Source organism: Aulonocara sp. 'chitande type north' Nkhata Bay, linkage group LG13, assembly GCF_057382095.1.
Source record: "Aulonocara sp. 'chitande type north' Nkhata Bay isolate Kocher_YH1m ecotype deep benthic linkage group LG13, A_spYH_male_GT1.1, whole genome shotgun sequence".
NCBI classification, from domain to species: Eukaryota; Metazoa; Chordata; class Actinopteri; order Cichliformes; family Cichlidae; genus Aulonocara; species Aulonocara sp. 'chitande type north' Nkhata Bay.
This window is the reverse complement of record NC_141356.1, coordinates 28,668,911-28,693,603: the sequence shown is the minus strand read 5'-3', so window position 1 is coordinate 28,693,603 and position 24,693 is coordinate 28,668,911. Positions and strand designations below refer to the sequence as shown.

Sequence of the window (24,693 nt, the reverse complement as noted above, 5' to 3'; positions counted from 1 at the left end):
TGTGTGTGTTTGAGCGTGTGTGAGTGTGTGTTTTCAAGCAAGTGCCGTAAGTCTGTATTTATGTGCCATTAGCTATCATTAATGGCTCTCTGTTTCCTCTGCTGGACTTTGCTGAGTACCTGAGTAGTTACAGCTCATGTCTGTGGGTAAGCTGCCAGCTTCATCTTTATGCTCCATTTGTATTTCATCAAGGGTCAGTTCACCCATGGGTGTAGCAGGGCGCATCATTATTACACCAGAAATGGTGAGAATAGTCATTAATTATTATTTTCTGTCTGTGTATCCAGCTAAAATTGCAGCTACTGCACGTTTTCAGAAAGCGATGGCTCTTTTAATTTAAGGATATGCAGCATTGGTTCATGCTGTCCCGTTTTTAATGTAGAGCCTGCACTTTCTCAGCAGCAGTTGTAGGAAAGGAGTCATAAACAAATTAATATTATGGTTTCTTCTTTACTTTAGTCTCCAAAAAAGCAAAGACTGACTGAACAGGCTGCTCTGAAGGCTTGGCAACCTGTTCCAGTCACATACCTCTGTCTTTGCCCTACCCTACTGGCTACAATATTTCACTTACAAAGAATGGGAAAAATGCACCTTCCGGTATCTCCCCCTCTATGATGTTTTTCTGTCTTTGTTTACACCAGGAACAATGATGTCAGCGTGCCTATTAAAACACACACTGATTGCAGCTGATCATATTGAACTGAGCCACCAGTCGTCCTCTGTTGTGATTCAGCTTATATAAACCTCCAATTTATAGTTTGACAGGCATATGCTGTTGAATAATAGAATCAGTAATATTAGGTTGCTGTAAGTTGCAAGAGATTTGATGTTTAAGGGCTGACAGTCTCTCGGTCCTATCACTATTTTTTTTTCTGATTTGATTGACTGTGGTATGTGTCACGTGTCTCTTACATAGCTCCATCACCATCACATTAACATTTCATTTTAGTTTGGATTATGAGTTATGGCCCTCAAAGCTATATAGGGCTGCCACGATTTGTCGACTAGTCACGATTACGTCGACTATCAAAATCGTCGACGACTGATTTAATAGTCGACGTGTCGTTTGAAGCTTTGTAAGATCGCAAAAGACGCAGGAATAATAGCAGGATTTAAGAGTGTAATAACGGACTGTAAGCTGTAGTTTTACGTCCAGTGGATGATGATCTGATTAGTCGACTATCAAAATAATCGTTTGTGGCAGCCCTAAAGCTATACCAGCTTAGCCGTAGACTGTGTTTATCACTAATTAGGAAATGCGATTATGCTATTTAGGGCAATATGCTAAGATAGCAAATATGGTATGTATTTGGTAAACATTCTGACTCGCCATTGTCTTTATGTACATGTGCGCTTCAGAAGCATAATGTTAGTAGAAGAAAAGGCAGTTGAAGTAGTAGTTTAGACTGTTTTTCCTCTACTTGATCTATTTTTTGGTAAGAAAAAAGAATTAAAATAATTAGCAAAACATCCAAAATAAGAAACTGAAAATGCAGTTAAAGTATCAAATAATCATAAGTAGCCACGTTTTGCATCTCCATATAGATTTTTTGGGGGGTAGAAAAATAGCTCAAAAATGTCTCTTTCGATAGCAAAGGTTGCCGACCTTCGATTGACAAAAACCAGGGGTCACCAGCATGTTGGTGTTTTGCTCAAAGCGCCACTCTTCTAATGTGCAGCCTCACAAAGCCACAGCTGTAGGCCACGAGTGTGCACTCTTGCTTCGAAACATAATAAGCGTTTAAATAATAAACACCATAATTATGATGTAGAGTGATATAATAAATAGATTTATTTCAACATTTTCAAAAGGAACACGCAAAGACTGAACAGGTTTTGTCCTGATGGAGCATTTAGTGAAAGGTTTATTTTATTTTATTTTTTTTAATGTATGTTAGTGTATGAGCAGGATCACCACTGTGTGGAGGAGGGGCTTATTATTTGAATTATTTGAGGTTTTTTTTTTAAATGACCAGAGTCACTATTAAATAAAGGTGCAATGGGTTACCTTGTACTCTAAATAAAGCACACAGGCCTTTGCTTACTGAAGTGGCTGCAGCATAAGAGCTGTGAAAGGAGGCCGTTGAGCAAGAACGTTCAGTGCGTCCTCGTCAGTGGGTTGAAGGTTGAGTGCTCTTGAGTTTAGGCTTTATGCTTGTTTTTATTTCCTTCACATATGAGAGCAAAGGGATTACATAGGGTGGACTGTGATTGGTAGAGCTTTCTTTGCTCCTCTCAGAATGTGAGGATATTTTAGGCATTGTGACATAACAAAATACCAAAGGGTGTCCCTGTCCTTCTCTGCCAGATGTTCTCAGGAAAACTGAAATTCATCTGTTTGTGTTTCTGCTTCTGTTTAAACAGAATGATGAAATTACAAATTGAACAGCCAGTCAAAGGGTAGGCTGTACTACTGCTGGGTTGATTTTTCATTTTCTGAAAGTCAGTTGAAAGCAAATTAGAATCTGAATTGTTTATTTGGGTACAAAATCAGTTTCATGTGTTGAATATGTAGTTTTGAATATGCAAATTCGATGCTGGAGAACATATCATAGGATTTGATCCGTTTTGTTTTGCGCTACATCAATCAGATTCCAAAATCAAAGGATACAAACTTATGCAACTTTAATCTCTGTTCAAATAAATACATTCACTTCTATTACAAGGACGATTTCGCTTCACTCATCTTTGCGTGGCAGAAAATGAAGGATGTCACCTGAGTGGCACAGATTATGTAGCCTGCAGTTGCAGGGGCAGCATGGTTTAGGGTTGTAGCTATTTATAGCCATGCACATGTGCTTTGCTGAGGTCTACAAATAAGTGTCTCAGGCTGACCGTTCGAATGCTGTGGGTGGACTCTTGGCTTGCACTCGGCATGGACTGCAGACCGAGTGCACACAGGCCTCACAACAGTGTTATGCTCATCATCTAGTTTTATACAAGACTGGCTGCTGTGGCTAATGATTCACAGCACTGCTGTTTGCTGTCATTGTTAAAAGAAACTATTCACTTGAATATGTTCACACACTGCGATGTAAGACTGTGCAGTAAACAACACCTTAATTACTACCAGTTTGACTTCCTGCCTCGGTGTAAATTTGCTCATCGGAAGAAGGTTTTGATAAATGCATTCTGTAGACATCGCCTGAGGTTGTAGACGTTAGGATGGTGGTTTGTCGGGTCGGGCTTTCTACAACTTGTGATTCTTCAAACATCAACCGTTTAAAGTCAGAGGTCACAATCCAGTTATCCGGTTCCCAGACTTTTGGTGGAGGTGAATCATCTACCAAAGTGAGAACATTTAAACAGACACGTACAAGCAATCACACGCTGTAAGTTTAATTACTTTGCAAAGGTTTCCGAACATCATACATTTACTACCTCAAGTATTGAGTTATTAATTAGTTCATATGATGTTTTCCTCACTTTCTTACTTATTTATTGACAGTATCATAGTTTTTGGCATCATTCAGATAACTGCTAAAATGAACTGCATGGATGTTGTGTGTCACTGATGTAACCGAATGGGGTTGAGCCAGTATATTAAAGAGATTTCATCTACATACTCAAATGATATACTAATTCAGTATTTCAGTAATAAGTAACACATGTTTTAGTCATAACTGAAATGCTGTATCAGTATCTACATGTTGACTTGTGACAGATGGGCGATGTGTCCAGGGTGCACCCTCCCGATCACCCTGTGACAGCTGGAACAGGCTCCCACAAACCTGAACTGGATAAGTGGAAGAAAGTAGATGGCTCAAATGCACGTTTGCACAGCATTGTTTTAGCACAATAAGGCCTCAGCCACACAGGCCAAGAGCATGGCCAGCAACCTTCTGGGAAAAATGTGTATTGCTGGACCGGTTGGTGAGCAGCTGCTGGCTGTCAGTGGGTCACAAAGTCACAGTGTGTGCTAGCAATCGCTAGCAGGGGTCACTTTGACCGTGTGCAAGCACTCGGCAACCAATCTTCTCAAACGACCTGTGGTTGTCAGGGGTGTCATTGGCCTGTCTCTACGCCTGTGTCACTGGAACCTTAAATGTGGCACCGCATATAAGATGAAACAAAAGTCCAAGCAGTGCAATCATAGAATTTATTAACTGTAATAAGTAAGTGTGCGATAAGGCTGATAAAGTTTTATATCATGACGAGACGTTTGTATAAACACATTAGGTCTGACTTTAGTTTAGAGGGGCTGAGATTGAGTACTTGCTGTTTAATATCTGATCTTCACTGATTTCATAGACAAATAATATATCACTAGAATTATAAGGCATAGTTTTCAGGCTGCACTTATAGAGCACTTTTATTCTTGTTAAGTCCTCAAGAGGGCACCATACCACTAAACTCACTTTAATAATATTTAGGAAGCTTATTTACAGAAATGACTTGCTTTGTAGCACATAATAATATGCTAAACTGTTCATTATCTATTTATACTGTATTTAAACATGAATGGCAGCAATAATGTCAACCTGATTGCCATGCTGTGACATTTATTGATATGAGTGTATTGACTGTGCGCTATCAGTAATCTGTGAAGTATGTGAAATCATGTGCTCTAAGGTTATCTGTTACTGACTGTGATTGAAAGCTGGTTGATGACACTTCTTTCAGCTCCTGACCTCTGCTCTGAGCTGGAGAGTTTCCTGGAAAACTTGCCCAGTCAATCTATATTAATGAGCTTTTCAGGAGAGGTTTATGCATTATGCAGCAGAGAGCTTAGACATGGGCATTACGCAGCAAATTGGTGTCCTGCTGCAGAGTGCACTGCTTTATTTCTGTGTGATTCAGCTGCACGACGGAGTCACGGGGACATTCACATCAGCAATGACACAGCAGTGCTGCTGGGAAGGGGTTTCACTGCATCACTCTTGCTTTTCCTTTCAATTTGCTTCTCCTGATTAGTTTTGTTGCACTGTATCTTTTTTTTAAATTCAGTCTTTGAGCTTTGTGCAGATTATCAAAAAAGTAATAGTTATCAGTCCAACCCACTTTTGAATTCTCAGCTGCTTTTAATCATGCACTATTTTTAGATGAGCTAAATGTACAAATCTGCAGAGAATACAGTCACAGAGCTCTGAAGGCGCCCTGTTCTGTAAATGCATGTTTCGAGCTTCATTATAAACCTGAAGGACTCTTTCCCTTCACATGCAAAGCTGCTATATCATTGAAAAGGGAGCTTATATACTGTGTGGGCATCTTTCAGACTCTGTGACTCCACAGAGAATATGCTGTCCTTTATAAACTTAGGTAGATACAGAGTGGCTCAGTTCTTGTTAGAAACTAATGCTTTCAAAATGCAGGATTACAATATTACAAACAAATATTATAGTTATGTATATAGCCATGCATTGCAATACAGTGTGTTGGATGCAAGTATGCAAGTTTCTGAAGCATCATTTGTCACTACAAGAGCACTTTCATTTTTTGTCTTATATAACTGTGATGTTCAGTATGATAAGAAAACAGATGAAGGACTTCAACTAAAAACTGTTATTATTCATGTTGCGTAATAGGAGGTTTTGGCCGTTCTTTGACTTAAAGTGTTCTCAGTTGTTTTTCCTGGAGTAAACATTTTAAGTCTTGGCGGCAGTTGAACAATAGAAAGATGATTATTTTTGCACTCTTGAAAATTGGGGCTCACAGTTGATAATGTTTATATTGCACAAGATGCATCTGATATGTGAAATAGTTAAGTGAAACATGATGTCATGAGAAAGTGTGATACATGGTTTAAAGAAACTAGTTCTTTGTTAATAGTCAGCTAACAAGGAGCAATTTCTCCGTTTTCCTTTTTTCCATGAAGCACACTGACTTTCTTATATGATTTTTGAGCGCTGCTGCAAGATAAACAGTGAACCACATGGAAACCAAAATTAGCAAGCTGCCATGGAAAACCTGACAGGACTCGTTCTGGAAGTTTGACGAGAGAGGGAGTCACAGCTAGAGCCCTAGAGGGTGGTTGGCAAGCAGGCGAGAAGAGGGAGACCGTTGCTGCTGCCTCTTCTTCAGTCACTTATCCGCATGGCATCTGTGTACCTGGATCGCGATCCTCTCGACAGCCCTCAGGAAGGGGTGCAGACAATGAAGTACCGCCTAATGACAGAGAGGGAACGTAGGGAGCACTTGGTAGCGCTAATGTGCTGCATGGGTTAGTGTTCGTCTTACTGGTTTTTGTCATTTCCTTAAAAAGATTAGTCATGCCTGTACTTGCTTCTTACTAACTGCAGGTAAAATGTCCTTACGCAAAACTTATTTTGCAAGCCTAATCTTCCACGCTGAAGATTAGTAAAGACAGGAGGTTATCTGTGTTGTTCGTCTGCAGTAAGAGCTTCAGGCTTCCACAGTGTTGCTGGAATGAATGTGATCTGGCCGACAGATGGTGTAGTCATGTTATTGATTGAGCATGTGAGTTTTTTTCTGTTCAATGAGGATAAGTTGCTGGAAGCTGGAAGATGTGGAATCAGGGGAAATGAGTCATAGCTGTGGTGACAGGGTTGATTCTGGTTTGCCTCTGCCAGTGAATGGACGTCCAACTCAAAGAAAAATATGATGAAAAATATTAAACAAGTCACTGTTTAGAAAAGAGTGTAGTTTTTCTCAGTCGTTATTATGTTACTGAGAAACATATTTTAAAACTTAACTTGATTTCATTTTTTAGTTTTCTTGTTTTTTTCTCCTTTAATTGCATCCATTTGTTTCCTGGTTCCACCTATATGCCATTTTCTGCAAGAAGTCTGGCTGCTATGGTGACGCAAAACAAAAAAACACTGTCCTACAGTTATTTCTGTCTCTTTAGAGACACTGGGGCATATTTTCTCTACTTACTTTTCAACATGATTTTCATCAAAGCTGTAAATCCACAAACTAATATTACAGAGTGACTTACTGGCACAGGAAATATATTATTTTATTTGAAACACTTACAGCACATTTTAGATGCCCGTCTGTGGGGAAAAACAACCACCTTTACCTTCATACATACATTGGGGAAGATTTTATTTCACACTTTGCATAATGTCCTGTTGCTACTTTAAACACAAAGCATACCAAAAGGTTATGTAGAATAGGTATGCATAGCAGGATTAAGCTTCTTTAGTGGTGGCATTTACAAAAAGGGGTGTATGTTGCCAAAACACCAAATCTAAAGAAAGTGTTTTTTTTCTCTGCAGATGAAAGAGACAGAGTGCAAAAGAAGACATTTACAAAATGGATAAACCAGCATCTGGTGAAGGTAAGAATCATTGCTGATTTATGAGTGCTTCTTTTGAACTTCTAAATTATTTTTTAATATCCCAATTTCTGTGTCCATGGCGTTTATAGATTCAGTCTGAATGCTTGCTAGTGTTCCAACATTTTTTCTCCACAGCAGCTTGAAAAACCATTTTCATGTTCTTCATTATTTATTGGCTAAGTAATATGACTTTCCCTGTTAGGTCTTAACACGTTAACATTCCTCCTCAGATGTTGTTAAAGCTTATTAAAAGTCATTTAGAAGGACATGCTCTGCTGCACTGTTGCAGCAAATGATTGCCTTTTGTTGACTCAGGAATTTGAAATGCTTACTGTGGCGTTTTAATCTGTGTGGATTTAATGAAACACTTTAGCAGACAGACAGACAAGCACTGGCACGTCTCGTCTAATATGTCTTTGTAATAAAAGAATCTGGGCGCAATTTACAGTGTTGTCTTTATGAGGTTCTTGCATAAGTGGTACATTAATCACCAAAGTCTCAATTATGTCCAGTATGTAATGCGAGTTATAAATATGTAGTTCAGTTACATTTTTTTCATTTGCTTCAGTTTAAATAAAGTCCCTAAAAAGAAAAGAAAACATAATGAAGCAGAGAAAAAAGTGAGCTGCTCATTAGTTCTGATTAGTTCCTAATCCTATGCTCCTGTGAGTAGGACGTCTTTATCTGTCTGTATTAAAACTGAATAAATGCCAATACGACAAACATTTTGAAGCAAAAATAAATGTCCGGCTTTGTTCTGTGCAGCCACTTAATCAGTTTGCAACTCTTTGCATTAGCTTCCCGAATGAGGAGCGTTTTTAATCCATTCGTAGTCAAATGTGGTGTCTTGCAAAAATAAATTCAATGAACAAAGCAAAATATAAAAAAGCATTTTGACTTTATATTATATATATATATATAGACATGCATGCATCTGATTGCTATTAAGATTGTGATATTTCTGGTCTTGGAAGGATGGCTTGCACTGAAATGCACCTATATGCCTAAATTCATTAAGTTTCTGCCATGTGATTGGCTAGATATTTGAGTTAACCATCACTTGAACAGGTATACCTATTAAAGTGTCTGGTTAATCTGTATATGAAATAAGCGTATTTTGTGCTTTTCATGCAATTATCAGCAAATACGAGGATAAACTTGGAATAAAGAACTGATTTCTTAAAATCAGTCCTCTATGGGCCTCCTGTTATCAGTGACTGGTTATGACTTATGGATGGTTGGTTACATGTGAGGTTAAGCAGAAATGTTTTATTATTTTCAAAAGTAAAAAAAGGGTGAACGAGAAGAATCTACTAGTTCCTACCTTGAGGAAATGCTTGCTACAGCTTGCATCAACACACCATGTAAACTTTACCACAATCTTGGCAGAAGAAATAAGGAAATAATGTCTTCTGTCTGTACATGACACATCAATAAATCTATAGATAGTAATACCATCAGAAACGTTTTACCCCTAGTTGTTTCAACTTGACTTAATGGTTTTACTGTAATATTTACATTGTATTCTCTGATCCACCGACAGATTTCGGGCCACTTTAAGTTATTGTAATGTCTGTGTGAGCAGGCCTCAGATGTGGCCCCGGAGAATTCAGAGGTGCTGAATAATAGTCGGGGACCTGCTTTGCTGATCCAGTAACATAAGGGTACAGGACTATTTTGGCTCTACAGCTGTGGCCACTATCTGCGATAACAGTGCTGGAAGCCCTGTGTGAAAGCAGGTCATCGGGCAGCAGGGTGATTTCAGAGGCGCGGTATTTAGGGCAGGAAGGAGAAATTGGCCTGCTGTAAGGAGGAAGCATCAAACTGGATTTGCAAAGTGCCTTTCGCAGGTGTTAAGATGAGGTGTCACAGTGATATCCTGCTACAACTCAACAGATTCAGCGTGTTTTAAGAATGTGATCTAAAACAAGTTTTCCCAAAATTAGACCTTAAATGAAACCAATTTAAGTGATTGACACATGGAAGCATCAACAAAAACAATGACTGCCATGCCAACTTTATGAATGTGATAGACCTTCATTGTTTGTGAGATCTGTTCTTAAAATGTTTTTAAAACTACATTAAAAAAAAAAAGAGTCTGGTATTAATATGATGCATGCAGTTAGTTTACAGTGTCGTTTCTTCCCTGTTTGTGTAGGTACGAAAGCATATAAATGATCTTTATGAAGACTTACGAGATGGACATAACCTGATCTCGCTGTTGGAGGTTTTGTCTGGAGATACACTGGTGAGTTCATGTTTTTCTGTTACTCTAGTCATAAACACTGACAGTGTTTTGGTACTTGTGGATCCAGTTGAATTCTTAGCCTGAGGAGTTTCCTATGAGACCAGTCTTACAAACCCATTCAGATTCTCATTTGACTTTAATAAACAGAGTGCGAGAACTGTTCTTTTTCCCATGGGGCACTATGTCATACCATCTCATAACTGATGCACTGGCCCTTCCCTCTTCTTACTCACATGGCTTATTGTGGGAGGGAGGGATTCTTGGGAGAAAACCATCCAATCACTTTTTGTATCCACCAAAACCCACTCATCAAAATCCCACTTTTAATGAATTTTCCTCTCTGTCTTCTCTGTGACATCAATGCAACTTCCTCATGTGGTCATTCTTTTAATTTTTTGAGCTGTTCTACTCAGTCTAAGATGAATGTGAGCAGTAGAGTATGTCTTTTGTTTTTTACATTCACATTTTGTTACTTGTTTATTTGTGATAGTAGTAGCAGTATTACTTCTCAAGTTGTGCCAAGCTCATGTGGGATTTGATATAACATTTAAGTAGTCTGTCATTCAGAAATGTAAACTCTAAATCAGCTCTGTGGTTGCCCACTGTGGTTTCTGACACATTAATTGGGGCACTTAACAAACTTGCTAACAAGCTTTTTCGCCCTCTAACTCCTGAGGCTGCTTTTAAAACAAGTGATATAAAATGTTGCATCACAGCTCAGAGGAATAATCACTTTACTTTCAATGCTTCACTCAAAACAACTAAAAAACAGTCTCTACCCTCATGAGCACGAAGCAATAATTTAGAGTAAAATGCATGTGAAATAAATAAAATTCAAGGTTCATTTATGAAAACAATTAATTATTAAAGAGGATACACTTGGTTTAAACTGATGTATGCTAAACACGTCAATTTAATTTGACAATATGCATTAAATTAAATATTTTTTATTTGACTTTATATATACGATGTAAAATCTTTTTAAGTGGGCAGAATTGCATTGAAAAAATATAAACAGTTAAAGTCAAAGCATTGGGATTTCTTTAGCAACACTTTGCTGAAGCCACTTTCTGTCATGCAAAACCTGGAATGACCAGGAAGTGAAACTGAGATAGATTTTTTTTCCCAACATCACCAGTCACATTTTTTTTTTTTAAATTTCTGTTTCTGACCAGCATTTTAAAATATGTTAATCTGCAGTATCGAGTAGTCGTACTGTGAAAATGTATACTCAAACAAAACTGAAAGTAAAAACTATGTAGCTGCAATGCTTTGCTCCTGAAGTACTGCATGTTTTCAGTATTGAAGTATTTCATTCATCTGTTAACCTGTTAATCCTTTATTTACCCGAAGTACGTTCAGATATTTTTTGTGCATACTGTAGTACATGTCAGTGTTAATATGTTGCTAGTCTGTATATTTAGACTGCATGTAGTCCCATGCAAGGAATCCCAGCAGTTATTCCCCATTAGTATGACTAACTTTCATCCTCCTGCATATCTGTTTTCTGTTTACATCCCACTTTCCTCCTCCTCTGTTCTCCACTCTTTGACTTGTTTCTGTCCACTGTCTAACTTCCTTATGATTTGGCCGCTGTGTGTGTCCATGTCTTCCTCTTCTTCCCCATGTGTTGCCTTTTCGATGATAAGCCAAGGGAGTGTGATTTTCTGAAGACTTTGCGGTTGGTGAGTGGGACAGACGCATGCGCAGTTGAGCAGCATGGAGACACGGTGGATGATGATAAGGGGGTACGTGTGGCTTGCCCTCCCACCCCCTTTAGTAACAAACTAATTCAGGGCGTGCTGTGACCAGTTAACAGAAGCACAGACACAATCCCACTATAGGATTTGTGCTTACTGTAGTCTAAAATACTTGCTTTAGCAGGGACGAATTTTACAACTTGGCCATTTTATTTTTCCTTCTATGAAGCACTTTGTTTCATAGTCACCTTTTTTCATGAGCACATTATAAAATTTCTTTCATATTAGAATGTGATACCGATGGCACAGAAAAAATGTGCCCTTGATCCAAAGACCCAGGCTTTTTAATTTTCAGTTTTTGTTCCTGTTAAAAAAAGACAGAGCGATTTGGCTCACTGATCTTGCAAAATCATTAAAAAGATTCAATAAAATATGACAGAAGCTGTCCATGAAGCTTGGGTCTTTATACTCATTTCACTAGCTTTGCGCATCATTGGTCATACAGTCAAAACTCTTCAGTCTTGCGTGATGATCTGGACATTTTTCATATGCTGCTTTTGAGAAGAAGGCTTCAAAAGGGGAACTGAGTACCATTCACTACCCAAATGGGGTTTATATTTATGGTGTCATTTCATCGTTACTAAACAAAATAAGGTAGCTGAATGCAGTGCAAGTCTTTAGCTGCTGCTGCATCCTGGCTTGAATGCATTTTCCATTTCATGACCTCATTCAGTGGCCCCTGACTATTCACAAGCATCTGCCGCAAGTGATCATATTATGCAACTTTCTGTGATGATTTGAAGACAGACATGCAAATAATATTGATTTATTCAGGTCATAGGAAGCGTGATTTGTTATGACATGTTCAGGTGGTAATGGTGGAAAATGTTCTAAGATGGTACGTGATATGTAGCATATCTTCTTTAGGGAGATGGCCACTGTTGTTGTGCAAAGAGCTTTTGTGTGTTTGCTCTTTTATGTCATCTTACCAGAATAGTGGGTAAGAACCTTAGACGCATGTCCTGTTTCCTCCATGTCATTTGTATTGTTTTAAAATGTGTCCTTTAACATTGAGAAGATCCTGATTTGCACACATGGCTCCCTTTCCCTTTTTATGTCCACAGCCTCGGGAAAGAGGGAGGATGCGCTTCCACAGACTCCAGAATGTACAGATAGCGCTGGACTATTTAAAGAGGCGGCAGGTAAGGAATAGTGACTGGAGTAATTTCACCAATATTGCCACACACTCTTTAAATTATACACCATCAGCTTGACTATTGGAAATCAGCTTGCATACAAAGCTGAAAAAACAGCTGAAAGTTTCCATAAAAAGTAGCTGTAATTTTTATACTTTGATTTGGTAATGAATTAGAGTTAGATCCAAATGTTTTTGGCCAATTATGCTTTTATTTTGGTCATTTGACCTCTGTATTCCACCACAGTGAATTTTAAATAAAACAGTTAATATCTGATATAAATGCAGGCTTTCAGCTTCAATTCAGGGGGTATTACAAAAGTACTGCATTAACTGTTTAGGAAAGCAGTTTTTATGGACAACCCCCCATTTTCAGAGGCTCATAATTAATTGTTTAGTGGTTAGACATGTTCTCTCATTATTCCAGATAAAGCATTAATTCCAGATTTTGAGCTGGAGCTTTGCAGCTGCTCACTCTAAATCTCGATAGGAGTCCCGTGGAGGCCGTCATTTGGCTGAAAACCCAAAATGAGCCAACTAGAGAGATATCTAAGATTTTAGGAGTGGCCAAGTCAATAATCTGGTACCTTCTTAGAAAGGAATGGACTGACCTGCTCAGAACCAACAAAAGGTCTGCACAGAAGACAACAAAAGTAGAATATAACACAAATCTTTATTTGTTTATGAAAATCAGCTTCTTAATATCTAACCCTGTCGAGCCCACATTCTTGAGGAGGTAGGTGTATCATTACCAGATTTTGCATTCAAGAGACCCTTTCATAAATAGAAATACAGTGGGTTTGCAACAAAGTGGAAGCCACTGGGTGCTCTCAAGAAACAAGAAGGGCAGATTAGAAACAGCCAGAGCCACAAGTAAAACCAAGATAAATTTTTACCAGCGTGATGGGAAGAGAAAAGTATGGAGAAGGAGAGAAATGGCCTTGGAGCATTTCACCTCATCTATCAAACATGATATAGAATATATCATCGGATGGGAGTCTATGACTGCCACTGGAACTGGGTCACTAGTGCTTATTGATGCTGTGACTGCTGATAGATGTAGTAGGAAGAACTGTGTACAGAAATGTACTTTCTGCTCAGATTCAGACAAATGCTACAAAACTGACAGACAGAGCTTCACAGTACAAATGGTTAATGACCCAAAGCACACTACCAAACCAAACCAGGCTCTCTCAAGGAAAAAGAAATGGCATATTCTTTAATGACAAATGAGTCACCTGATCTCACCCCAAGAGAGCATAATTTTCAGATGTGAGACCCAAAAGGAAGCAGCAGCTGAATGTTGCTGCAGTAATGGCCTAGCAGAGCACCTCATAGGAGGAAACAGCCTTTGGTGACATCTATGGGTTTTAGACTTCAGACAGTCATTGACTACAAAGGATTTTCATTCAGCTACTAAAAACAGCCCTTGCAATGCTTTGTTAAACCCCTTGAATTAAAACTGAATGTCTGCATTTCAGTTACATTGTCATTTGATTACAATTTGATTAATGTGCAGTAAAATTGTTGTGTTGGTGTACAGAGGCAACATTAATTAACTGTCTCATGCCCTCAAGAACCTATGGATTTAAGTACACATAAAGGCTTACAAATGGTTTACACAAATATATCAGTTCATGTTTAGGGGTAGCTATCTGTTTGTTTATACAGCAAAAAAGCTGATATCTGGGTTCAAGCAGGTTCTCAGACACTGCCACCATCAGACACAGCTGGATTCATGGCATTTTTCTGTTTCCTTACAAAAAATTCATGAAACATGAACAGTAATAGCAGCATTTAAGGAGCGCTGACTGCAAATCCCAACAGTGGGATTTCAGAGAGCTTTGATTGCATCCCCCTCCCCCACCATGCTCAGGATGAGAAGATGAAGGCAGCCTGGTTGAGCCACAGCCAGATGTGACGTAAGGCTCGAGACAAAGGATTCATAGATTGCAACAAATGAGTTGTCCTATTGTTTTGCTTCAGTACATACCAGACACATGATGCAACTTCTGTAGTCATAGCATGTAAACTGTCCAAGCTGAACTTTGATTGATTACAGCTGTTACAGATGATCTGATGGGCAGTGGATGAGTTCCTTATTAAATGCTATAATATCTAACCGTGGTCAGACTATTTTCGTTTTTTAGTAGTTTCCTGCTTTATTTGAAGGGGGTGTTTAAAAAGTGCACTTTTTTCATTATATTATGTTATAAAACGTTTAATTACTACAAAACATTAACGAGTTCCCCTCAGTGCCACACTGTGATTATGGTAACGATCTTCCCTAGCACAATACAATGGCGACTGTGCCCTCTTGTGGTGGTTGTGGAATGACAGGCATAATATGGAAGAGGAAAACTCATTGTTAGTGCTTAAAGGTGAATATATATAAAAAAAGAAGAAGCAGGCTATGACTACTTAAATAAGTCTGCATGTGCTAAATTTGCATTTCCTTCTACCAGGTCAAACTTGTAAATATAAGAAATGATGACATCACAGACGGCAACCCAAAACTGACGCTGGGATTGATCTGGACCATAATTCTGCACTTTCAGGTCAGTCTTGCACTCCAGTTATTTTTGTCACCCTCATGCTTTTAATTGCCAAGTAATTAAGATCTTTGCATCCTCTGCTTTTGAATGTCTTGTGTTGGGCTAAATGAGGTCAGATGTTTTAAAATTAGTTAACGACATTACTTGGGTGTTTCTGTTTTTAACCACAAGGTGTCAAAGTTGTGCAGCATTTGTTATGCTGAGTTTAGTGAAGGACATTATTTATGTTTTCAGTGTTGCCATAGCACCATAGCACCATAGGGGTCCAGTTTAGCTTTCCTATTAAATTTGTATGATTAACTTGCTGGATTGCCCAATAGTACAAGAGTTTAATGAATTTTCTAAAGGCTAAAGTGAAGGAGACTGCTACATTTTCATAAGCACCCCTACTGGCCAAAGCCATGCCTCTAATAAAAAACTGACAGATCCCTTTAAAAAGTAAAGTGTAGAGACAACGGGTCAGAACCTACAGACACCCAGTCTGTACTTTTATAATACTGAAGAGGTGTTACTGGTACAGAAGACGAAGAAAACGTGTATTTTAATGCCTGCAGAAGCTAACAGCTTAAAATGTTTTCAAGAGTTATAAACGCAGTAACACAAAAAGAATCAACTATTAACTTCATCTAACCTTGGACTGTCTTATTCTGCTGGATAAAAAGGCGCAACAGTTTGTGGTGACATAGGTCCTTGTTACCGTGGTTAGTTTTGATAAGTAACTTAGCGACAGTGTTTACTTAGATCATACTGACCTAAGTAAACACTTGTGAAAAAGTACTTCGTAACTGTTGTTGTAAGAAAATAACAAACTACATTCGCTGTTTCATGCAAACGTGTGGGAAAAGCAGCATGAACATTTAGAAAAGCCTGATGCTTTGAAGGATTTATCTGTCTAGTCTGATGTAAAAACGCAGCATCCTGTACATGAATTTAAGCCATGTAAAGTGGAGACTGTAGGTGTGTGTGGGTATGTTATTTGTTGGAAGGCTGTTTGCTTGATATAAACATCAGCCTTATTATGATTCCTGAGGAACATACTTAAGGACACTACAAAAATATCCAAAAATGTTTACAAGTTAGACGAAAAATAGCCGCTTATTGATTTCATATATATTTATTACTTTAGCCATTTTTTCTTGATGCCTTTTAAGTTTCTTGAAACCCCTCTCTGGATTTCATGGTGGTCATATCCACTGCGATGAAAGCATCTGCCATCACAAGGCCCGTCTTCCACTGTTGGGATGCACCAAAGAGAAACTGTGTCCCCTCTCAGGCCCTGGAAAATCATCCTGTTGGGCATATACACTGGAAGTTCATCGCTGTCACATTTGGTAGATGAATTGCTGTAGCCAAAGGGTGACCCAAGCACCTTTCTAACTTCTTGATGTTCACTGGGCAGTAGGTTCCCCCCAGCCACAGTCCTGGCCCAGCCACCGCAACAGACCACCACTTGCAAATAACCCTTCTTTCCAAGATCATCATCTCACCACGATCATCAAGACGACACCCATAATGCCACTGTGATGGGACATGCTTGCTATACTTCACTGCTTCATTTGTCAACCAGAGATGTCTTTCTTTGCAGAGGCTGACTCCACATTCAAAAAAAGTCTTGTATATTTGCACTAGTCCAGATTAGTAGCTTTAGTTAGCTCTTAGTGGGTGCTGACCAGCAGTAGATTGGTTGGCTTCCTTCGTCACCCTGTTGGCAGTAGCAGCTATATTTACAAATGATATAGATAATTCTTATAGATATCGATATCCATATAATACATCTCCCCTCCAACATGAGCACCTGTAACGCCTCCCGTCTGAAGTGAACGCCTCTGTCGTACCTTCTGATATTATTCAGTGTGTTTCCTGTGTTTGTTGTTGCACTGGGAAGTATCAGCAGCATAATTCTACTGCTTCTATTATAGCCCCTCCAGTAGTATTCAATATCAATTGTGTAATTTAGAATCACTATCATCACCTCTGATGGTGTTTCTTCACCCCTGCGTGAGTGTCATCATCTGGCCTGTGCACTTGATGTGTGAAGTGCTTCGTCACAGCTTGGCTTTGCTTAGACACAAAGCTGTTTATGAGCACAGGGATGATGTGACAAGTTGTTACAGACACAGTTGATTCATTTGTAATTAAGTTTGTTAATATTTTAAACATAGTAAAAAAAAAAAGGCCATTCCTTTTGATAAGAATGAGTTCTTACCCCTTCTGAAGCTGGTTTGCCAAGTGCCATACCCTCCATCAAGCCCATCATCAACATTCATCTCTCTGGGCTTTTTTCTGTCTTTCTTGACAATTTACTTTAGTTCATGTTTAATTCATATCCAGTTGTAACATCAGATGGCTCCTAGCAGCCTAAAGGGCCTTTAAGGAATATTAAATGTCTAAACAAAAGGGAAATTACTGAAAAAGATAATTTTTTTAATGTTCTCAGTATCTCGGGAATGTTTGTGCACACATTGGTACAACTAAGCATTAATGTGCATTAACAAAAAAAGCTTTGGGGTATCGTGTGCTCTAGAGTTGGTTATATTTCCTCCTGAATGCTCTCAAAAATATTCTTTCACTGAACAGTGGCACATTATGCCAAGCGAGCTAGTCTGCATGTGCGTGCCAGAAGAATGTGAGTGTCCACCCAGCATGCAGTCTTCTTCTGAAGTCTAACAGCATGCAGAAACTTCACCCATCTCAATTTCTTTTGTTAGATTAACTATGCTTTTGGCACGTGGCAGTTGTGAGTCAGAAGAAAAATATTGCAAAAATAATTCTGTGTCTTACAGGCGTATAGCGTTAATAGAACAAACATCTGTCTGACTAGCCCTGAGTGAATTAATGGAGGAAAAGTAGCTGATATAATTTTGCTTGGACATGCTGACAGGTAGCGTCTGCGAGGATGCCAACACCTGCTGCTGTCGGTCTCACGCAAGCCCTTAAGCTGTGGATGTGGCAGCGAGGGGCCTGTTTCTTCTTGATTTAAAAAGGATACAAGGGTACTTCAGGAGAGAACTTGGTTTTTATTAAATGTCACAGCTGATAGCACACTGGCATGTATGAACTCAACACTACTTTTATATTGCATGAAAACAAAGGGTTGTTTCCATGACACGCTTTTCTTATACCTGCAGGCTACTTTATTATGACTTATGCAAATATTTGACTTCAGTTAACTCGTTATGTCGCTCTTCATTGTTTATTCCTGTGTGTGCAAGAGGTTTCCTTGCTACACAAAGCCGATGATATTCCTATTCTCAAAATGGTGCACACTATATTTATCTTTATTTTTTTTACCTGTGACATGGGGAACTAGTACAATATTAATTTTAGTGTGGAGGGCTAGATGCCGCTGGCATGACAAAGTACTGCTGCTGCTGACTGAACCAGTTTGTTTTACCCTAATGAAGTATCACTCTTTCCATGTGTGCTGTCATTTACCTAACACACACACACACACACACACACACACACACACACACACACACACACACACACACACACATTGATGAGTGATTCATTCATGTTTTATTTCATTCACTATAGAGCTTACCATTAACAAAAATCCAAATGCTAACACACTCTTTTGAAGATATTAGCATGTTTACTGTCAGATGTATGAACATAGGCTAATACTGCAGCTTGGCCAACGTAGTTGTCTCATGAGGTGAACGTGAGAAGAAGCAGGAGTGACCGGCAGTTTGGACTGTGCTGGCTGTCAGGTGACTTTGACCTTCAGGGACTCGTTTAAATGTTACTCTCAAAGCTATTTTAAGCTTTCCTGTGTGGTGGGATTATAGTTACACTTTAACACACTTATTATCCACTTTTTTCCCTCATTTTTTCTGCAGTGCGTTTGTCCCGCTCTTTCTCAGACAGTGTTTTAAGTGTCCAGTGTTATATAATTCTTTGAATTGCTAGAAGAGTTTTATGCGGTGAATCATTTCTCGGGCACAGCATTTGCCCCCATGTGAACTGCTGCCATGGTGATCAGCTGAGATCATATTGTTTGGTTAAACCATTGGACTTAAGCCCAACCTCTGGCTCAGCGATTGTGCAGAGTTGGAGCGATAGACAAAGTGAAAGCACTATGTTGTCCGGCTCGGATCTGCCTGAGCTTGTTCTGCTCTTTGTGGCCTATATATGTTGCTGTTTTTCAAAGCCGTTCTGACTCGTCGCATTAAACGGAACTTTAAACTTGTTGAACCAAATTCTCAAGCAGCATAGCTCGTGGTTTTCTACTGGCATGCACTTTCAGTTTGAGATCCTTCTCCTCTTACCCAAAGAAACATTATGGCATTACATAAATATTAGGACAGGAAAGAGGCGGCTATCATATGCGTGTTTACTGTTTTGTTGCAACAGACTTGTCATCCTGAAACAGGTCTATCCACGACTCTTTTTCATTCCTGCTCTGAGGGCTACCAGCACACGTCTGTGTGTGCATTTATGGTGTTTGTGCTGGATTATCAAAGCCAGAGAAATGTTTCAAAGGTCAAAAAAGATTCCAGTGTCAGAGGAGAGACGCATGAGAGAGCAAGTGAGAAATGCAGAGTGAGAGAGACAGAGAGAGCGAGGGGCTGACCGGTTCTCCGCAGTCAACAAAAGGACGGAGGCAGCTCTGCTCTGAGTGGAGCCAGCTTTATGTCTGGCTGCCCTGCTAAGCGCTGCTTACGGTGCTCTACTTGCAAAGCTGTCAATGGCTTCATGTCGATGGGATCCTGCTGTTTTAGATTGAGTAGAGCTTACTGGATACTTCGCCTTAAAACCGGTCGCTGTTTGGAGCTTAACATTGTGGATGTTTAGGACACCATATGATTTACAGCCATGGGAAACACCTGTGGTTGTGTTCGGGGTCCGAAAGAGGAATATTATTTGGACCCCAAAAGGGCTCCTTTGAGACCTGAATCCAAAGATCTTAAAGGTCGCCGCTATTTTCAGAGGAAAAAGAGGAAATCGGAAGACTTAAAGCTTGCTGGATCTCTCAGAAGTCCTGAAAGTGAGACTTTTGTTACAACCAAAGCAATCTGCAGTGGTGGAGAGTGTAAAAATGACCCAGATGGCAACACAGGAGAAAACCAAACCGAGCTGGATGAGCCATCAGGAGTGGCCAAACCTCTATCTAGGCAAGACAGCATCAGCAAAGGTGTTTATGTTGGAGAAATACCAGTTCTGATCCTTCGGGATGGTCAGACTCAACCTCTTGCCACAAGGTTAACGTGCAGGTTGGAAAAGTTTTCTACAAACCAGGCAGATGGTGACAGAAGGAGGTCCTCTGTGGAAGAGAAGCTCCATGGTGTCAGCACTACTTCCAAAGGTGTCCCGGCTAAGGAGGGTTTGCTTGTAAAGAAGCTTCTACAACGCCAGTTAAGGAGGGCGGTTAGCTTTGGAGCAGTGGAGCACACGCTACTGACACTAAGGGGTAATGACAGACCTGGAAGTGAGGAAACCTTTGCCAAGATTATATGGGGCTCTCAAGCACACCGAAGGAGGAGACGGAGGGCCTACACCTGCTCTGGTTACGTAGAACATGCTCCAGCTCTGGCCAAATGTATTTCCAGCGAACACGAGGTAAACCAAGAAACCATGTGCTATTTGTAGGCGGTACAGGGGTAAATCATGTAGATTAGGGAGAAGTCTGATACTGTAACAGTGCAATGGTGGTGTCCAAGTACATGATAGATGATAAAATAGGTCACTCTGCATTGTTAAAAGCTTTTTGTAGACACAATAACTAAAGATCACGTGAGAGAAAACGATTTGAAAACCATTTAGGTCACATAATCACATTAGCTAAGAACTATTGTTTTGAACTGAGAAGAATATACTGTAATAGAATAATTCATTATACGTGTACGTTTTTGTATATTTCATATAGAACATTTTTGATTTGCATTAAAAAAAATTCATATTATACTGATGATCAGTACATACAGTACACAATATTTTAACAGTATTTCAAAAATAGTTTATAAATATGGAAAAAAACAGTGAAAATAAGCTCATAATTGTTGTTTTACCATTTGTGAACGAGTGAAAGCATTTTGTATAAATGTGTTTTAATGTGCGACTATTCTGCACTCATCTCAATGCTTAGAGAGGAAATTCAGTATCTGTACTTGTGTACCTGAGATTCACTGATTCAATGCAAATCTAATATTTTGGTCCAAACTTTTGTGTGTTTGTTCTATATAAGGCACATCTATAGATCTCCTTATAGACTGAACAGTTTATAATATTACTGTTATTACATCTAAGAGTTGAGATGTATATGATTCATTTTTGCTTTGCTCAGTTGGCAGATGACTTTATCTTGAAGTATGGGAGCTATTTCTAGTGTCATGCTTCTTCGAAACTTGTTTGTCATTATTCTTCCTCCTTCAAACAAAATCTACAAACTCCTGTTGATGTTATCTGCGTTAGCTGGCTAACACTATCAGGGAATGCTGAGAATCATTCAAATTTATCTTCATCTTCATCTCTTTTGGTCATTAGCAGCAACTTATGGTGAAACAGAGAAGAGAGAAAACTGTAGTTCTCCACAGAGTAAAGTTTGGTAGGAGATAAAGTAAATATCTGTGGTGCATTATCAATTGGCTGTTTGGGAGGAAGTGTCAGATATGTGACAAAAGTATTTGCGCTTTCATATTTAACTTTGTATTCACGTATGCAACAAAAAAAGTGTAACCTCAAACCATTTTGCAACTCAGTCACATCAGTAGTTTTTGGCACTTTTTCCCCCATTTGTTTACAAAAATAAACAAAGAAACCATATCAGAAAAATAGTTACTCAGATTTTGCTTTTGGATATTTAACAGCTCAATTATTAATTTGTATTTTTACATATTTTTATTATAGTATTGTAGCTTCAGTGGGTTATGGAGGCTAAAATGTGCAAAAGTAAACGATATAGTGATTCACCCTGAAATGCATCCCTGCTGATGATCCACCAAATTGCTGTTAGTCTTATTAAATCTCCTTTACCCTTGTGTTGTGTTGTGGTATGGATGCCACAGTCATATGAAGGCATTCAGTTAAATTAATGAAGTTAATCAGATTAAGCTCTTTAACACTTCTATTTTTCACTTTGAAGAAAGCTGTGGTTACCCTGGCTTGTCTGTAATAATCCCTGGTTGGGAAGTTTGACTTACCACCACAATCATAATTAAGTCAGATCTATACTCAAGTGGAAGATTGATATTTTGATTTGCAGTCATTTATATTTGGTGGCATGTTCTGGGAAATCAAAGCCCTTTCACGTGTATACATGCAAACAGGAGACAGAAGCAGCAAGTCCTCAGCACAGAACATGGCGTCAGTGACAGATATGAGATTCTCAATGTGAAAGCTGGAGCTGGGTTGCAAAGCAGCTTGCAGATGAGCATGTAAGTGCTCTAGCAGCCTAAACAGTCTGATTTCCTGTATGTCGGATAGTGAGTTTTATATTGATATCAGATAAGCAATCAGCTGATGTGGACTGGCATTGAGATCAGCTGATCTGTGGCTATAATATAATAATAATAATAATAGTATAACTGTTGCATAATTGTGCCCGATTGTGCTCACTATATATGGTTTCCGTTTAAAGCATAAAAGGACTAAAGTGGTGTCCAGTTAAACAGAGGTTTATACATCGCTGTATTTTATTCATGTGTATGTTAAGGATTTTGTTGTTCTTTTTTTGCCATGTTTTTTGTTGTTGTCACCATGTTCCCTACCTGAATAGATTGATTTACTGATCAACTGACTGATGATTTACTGAACTGACTGCAGTTCATTCTGTAAAAAAACCACAGTCTGTGATTTTTCTGCTTTATGTGTAAAGCCTGTCTCTCATGCATAATGTTTCCATACTTTCGGCTACTTGGTATCTGTGTTCCACAAAAACAAACTCCTAGAAAGTTTTGAACCAAAGTTAAAGAGATTTTCCAGATATGAAAATAAACTTTAAAGCTAGTGCACCAACCACACATTTTTAATACATGTTATAAACACGCAGCTGTAAAATCAACCTGTGACGTGGCAGTGTTTGCTTTACGTCATCATACCTTACTGAAGCTGTATAGTGTGCTGTAAAACTATTGGATAATTTATTATGCAACTCTGTCTCACGTTGCTGGTATGTTGCAGACATTTTCAGCAAACTTTTTCATCCATCCATCCATCCATCCATTCGCTTCCGCTTATCCTTTTCAGGGTCGCGGGGGGTGCTGGAGCCTATCCCAGCTGTCATAGGGCGAGAGGCAGGGTACACCCTGGACAGGTCGCCAGTCTGTCGCAGGGCTAACACACAGGGACAGACAACCATTTCACTTTTTCATGTTAATCAAATCAAAACTAAAACTTTCCTTATAGAGTTGAGTATCCTCACTGTGAGCGAGTTATCAGGCACGTAGGTGTCGATCCAGCAGCCATTTAAGTTACAGCCATTGGTGTTGCTGTTCTTGCATGCCCTTCCCCTCATATTAATAATAATAATAATAATAATAATAATAATAATAATAATAATAATAATAATAAATTTTTTTTATCTATAATGCACTTTCAAATAAATTGCTATTTGAAGGTAAAAATGGGAAATAAATAAAAACAATACAGTTAAAAACAGATAAAACAAAAGAGAACAGCAATAAGAACCAGTAAAAACTTTAGGCATAAGATTAAGACCAGCAGGATAGAGTGAACAAGCTGGTCTTTAACTTAGCTTAAGTTAAAGATGGGGCACGAAAAGAAAAAGCACGCTGCCCAGTAGTTCTTCTTCTGGCTTTGGGAACTTTTGGAAGGCCAGGGGCCTGAGATTGGAGAGGATGGGATGGAACACAGAGGTGCAAAAGGTCAGAGAAACATGAAGGTGCCAGACCATTTAAAGCCCATTATAAAACAGGCAAATCAGTGAAGATAAAGTTTTAATGCCACAGAGCAGTGCATCGCAAGTTTATGTGTTTGATTTGATGTCTTTGAACCCTCAGGCGTGGAAGTCATGCCATTTCATTTCTGCGTTTTGTTTTTTTGTTTTGCCTTGCGGCAGATCTCGGAGATCCATGTGACGGGAGAGTCCGAGGACATGACAGCCAAGGAGAGACTGCTGCTCTGGTCCAAGCAGACGACAGAGGGCTACGTAGGTGTGCGATGTGAAAATTTCACAACCTCGTGGAGGGATGGGAGGCTATTTAATGCCCTTATTCACAAATACAGGTACTATAACAAACACACACACAACACAGCATGTTTTTGCAGAACAATAGTGCTTTTGGTTTTCTTTTGATTTATTCAAAAAATGCAGCTAATATGGACATCACTGCTTGAGTTTATTTTTATAGCTTTAGTTGCCCTATCCTTACAGTAATACACCGTGTGTACCTTACCTCTACCTACCTCTGCCTCTTTCTATTACAGACCGGACCTTGTGGACATGAGCCGTGTGTCAACACAGACCAACCGATCAAATTTAGAAGACGCATTTTGTGTAGCTGAACAGCTGGGGGTGGCCAGACTACTGGATCCTGAGGGTAAGAGTCACATACAGAGTCATTCAAATCATGAAAAATAACTCAGAGTGCAGCTTGCTCTTGTTTGCTGTCATTCGTGACCCCTGGGTTTGTACGTTTCTCATCAGATGTTGACGTCCAGTCTCCTGATGAAAAATCAGTCATCACCTACGTCTCAACACTGTACGATGCCTTCCCCAAAGTACCCGATGGAGTTGAAGGAGTTAGTCCTAATGTAAGTTAAGCGACTTCAACGAGTCCAAGTTAAAA

At 39.1% G+C, this 24,693-nt stretch overlaps 1 protein-coding gene across 3 annotated transcripts in view; it reads left to right on the top strand.

The window, feature by feature from the left end:
• dst (dystonin) overlaps positions 1-24,693 on the top strand; it is a 104,687-nt gene that overhangs the window by 16,417 nt on the left and 63,577 nt on the right. For 2 of the 3 annotated variants that reach the window (XM_086259738.1, XM_086259739.1), the window contains 7 exons: positions 7,182-7,243; positions 9,402-9,491; positions 12,316-12,393; positions 14,852-14,944; positions 23,964-24,130; positions 24,332-24,444; positions 24,552-24,658. In XM_086259738.1, coding sequence (XP_086115864.1) covers positions 7,182-7,243; positions 9,402-9,491; positions 12,316-12,393; positions 14,852-14,944; positions 23,964-24,130; positions 24,332-24,444; positions 24,552-24,658 — 710 coding nt within the window. Of the gene's footprint in view, positions 1-7,181; positions 7,244-9,401; positions 9,492-11,140; positions 11,240-12,315; positions 12,394-14,851; positions 14,945-23,963; positions 24,131-24,331; positions 24,445-24,551; positions 24,659-24,693 lie in introns of all 3 variants that reach the window. The other variant, XM_086259737.1, reaches the window with a different exon arrangement.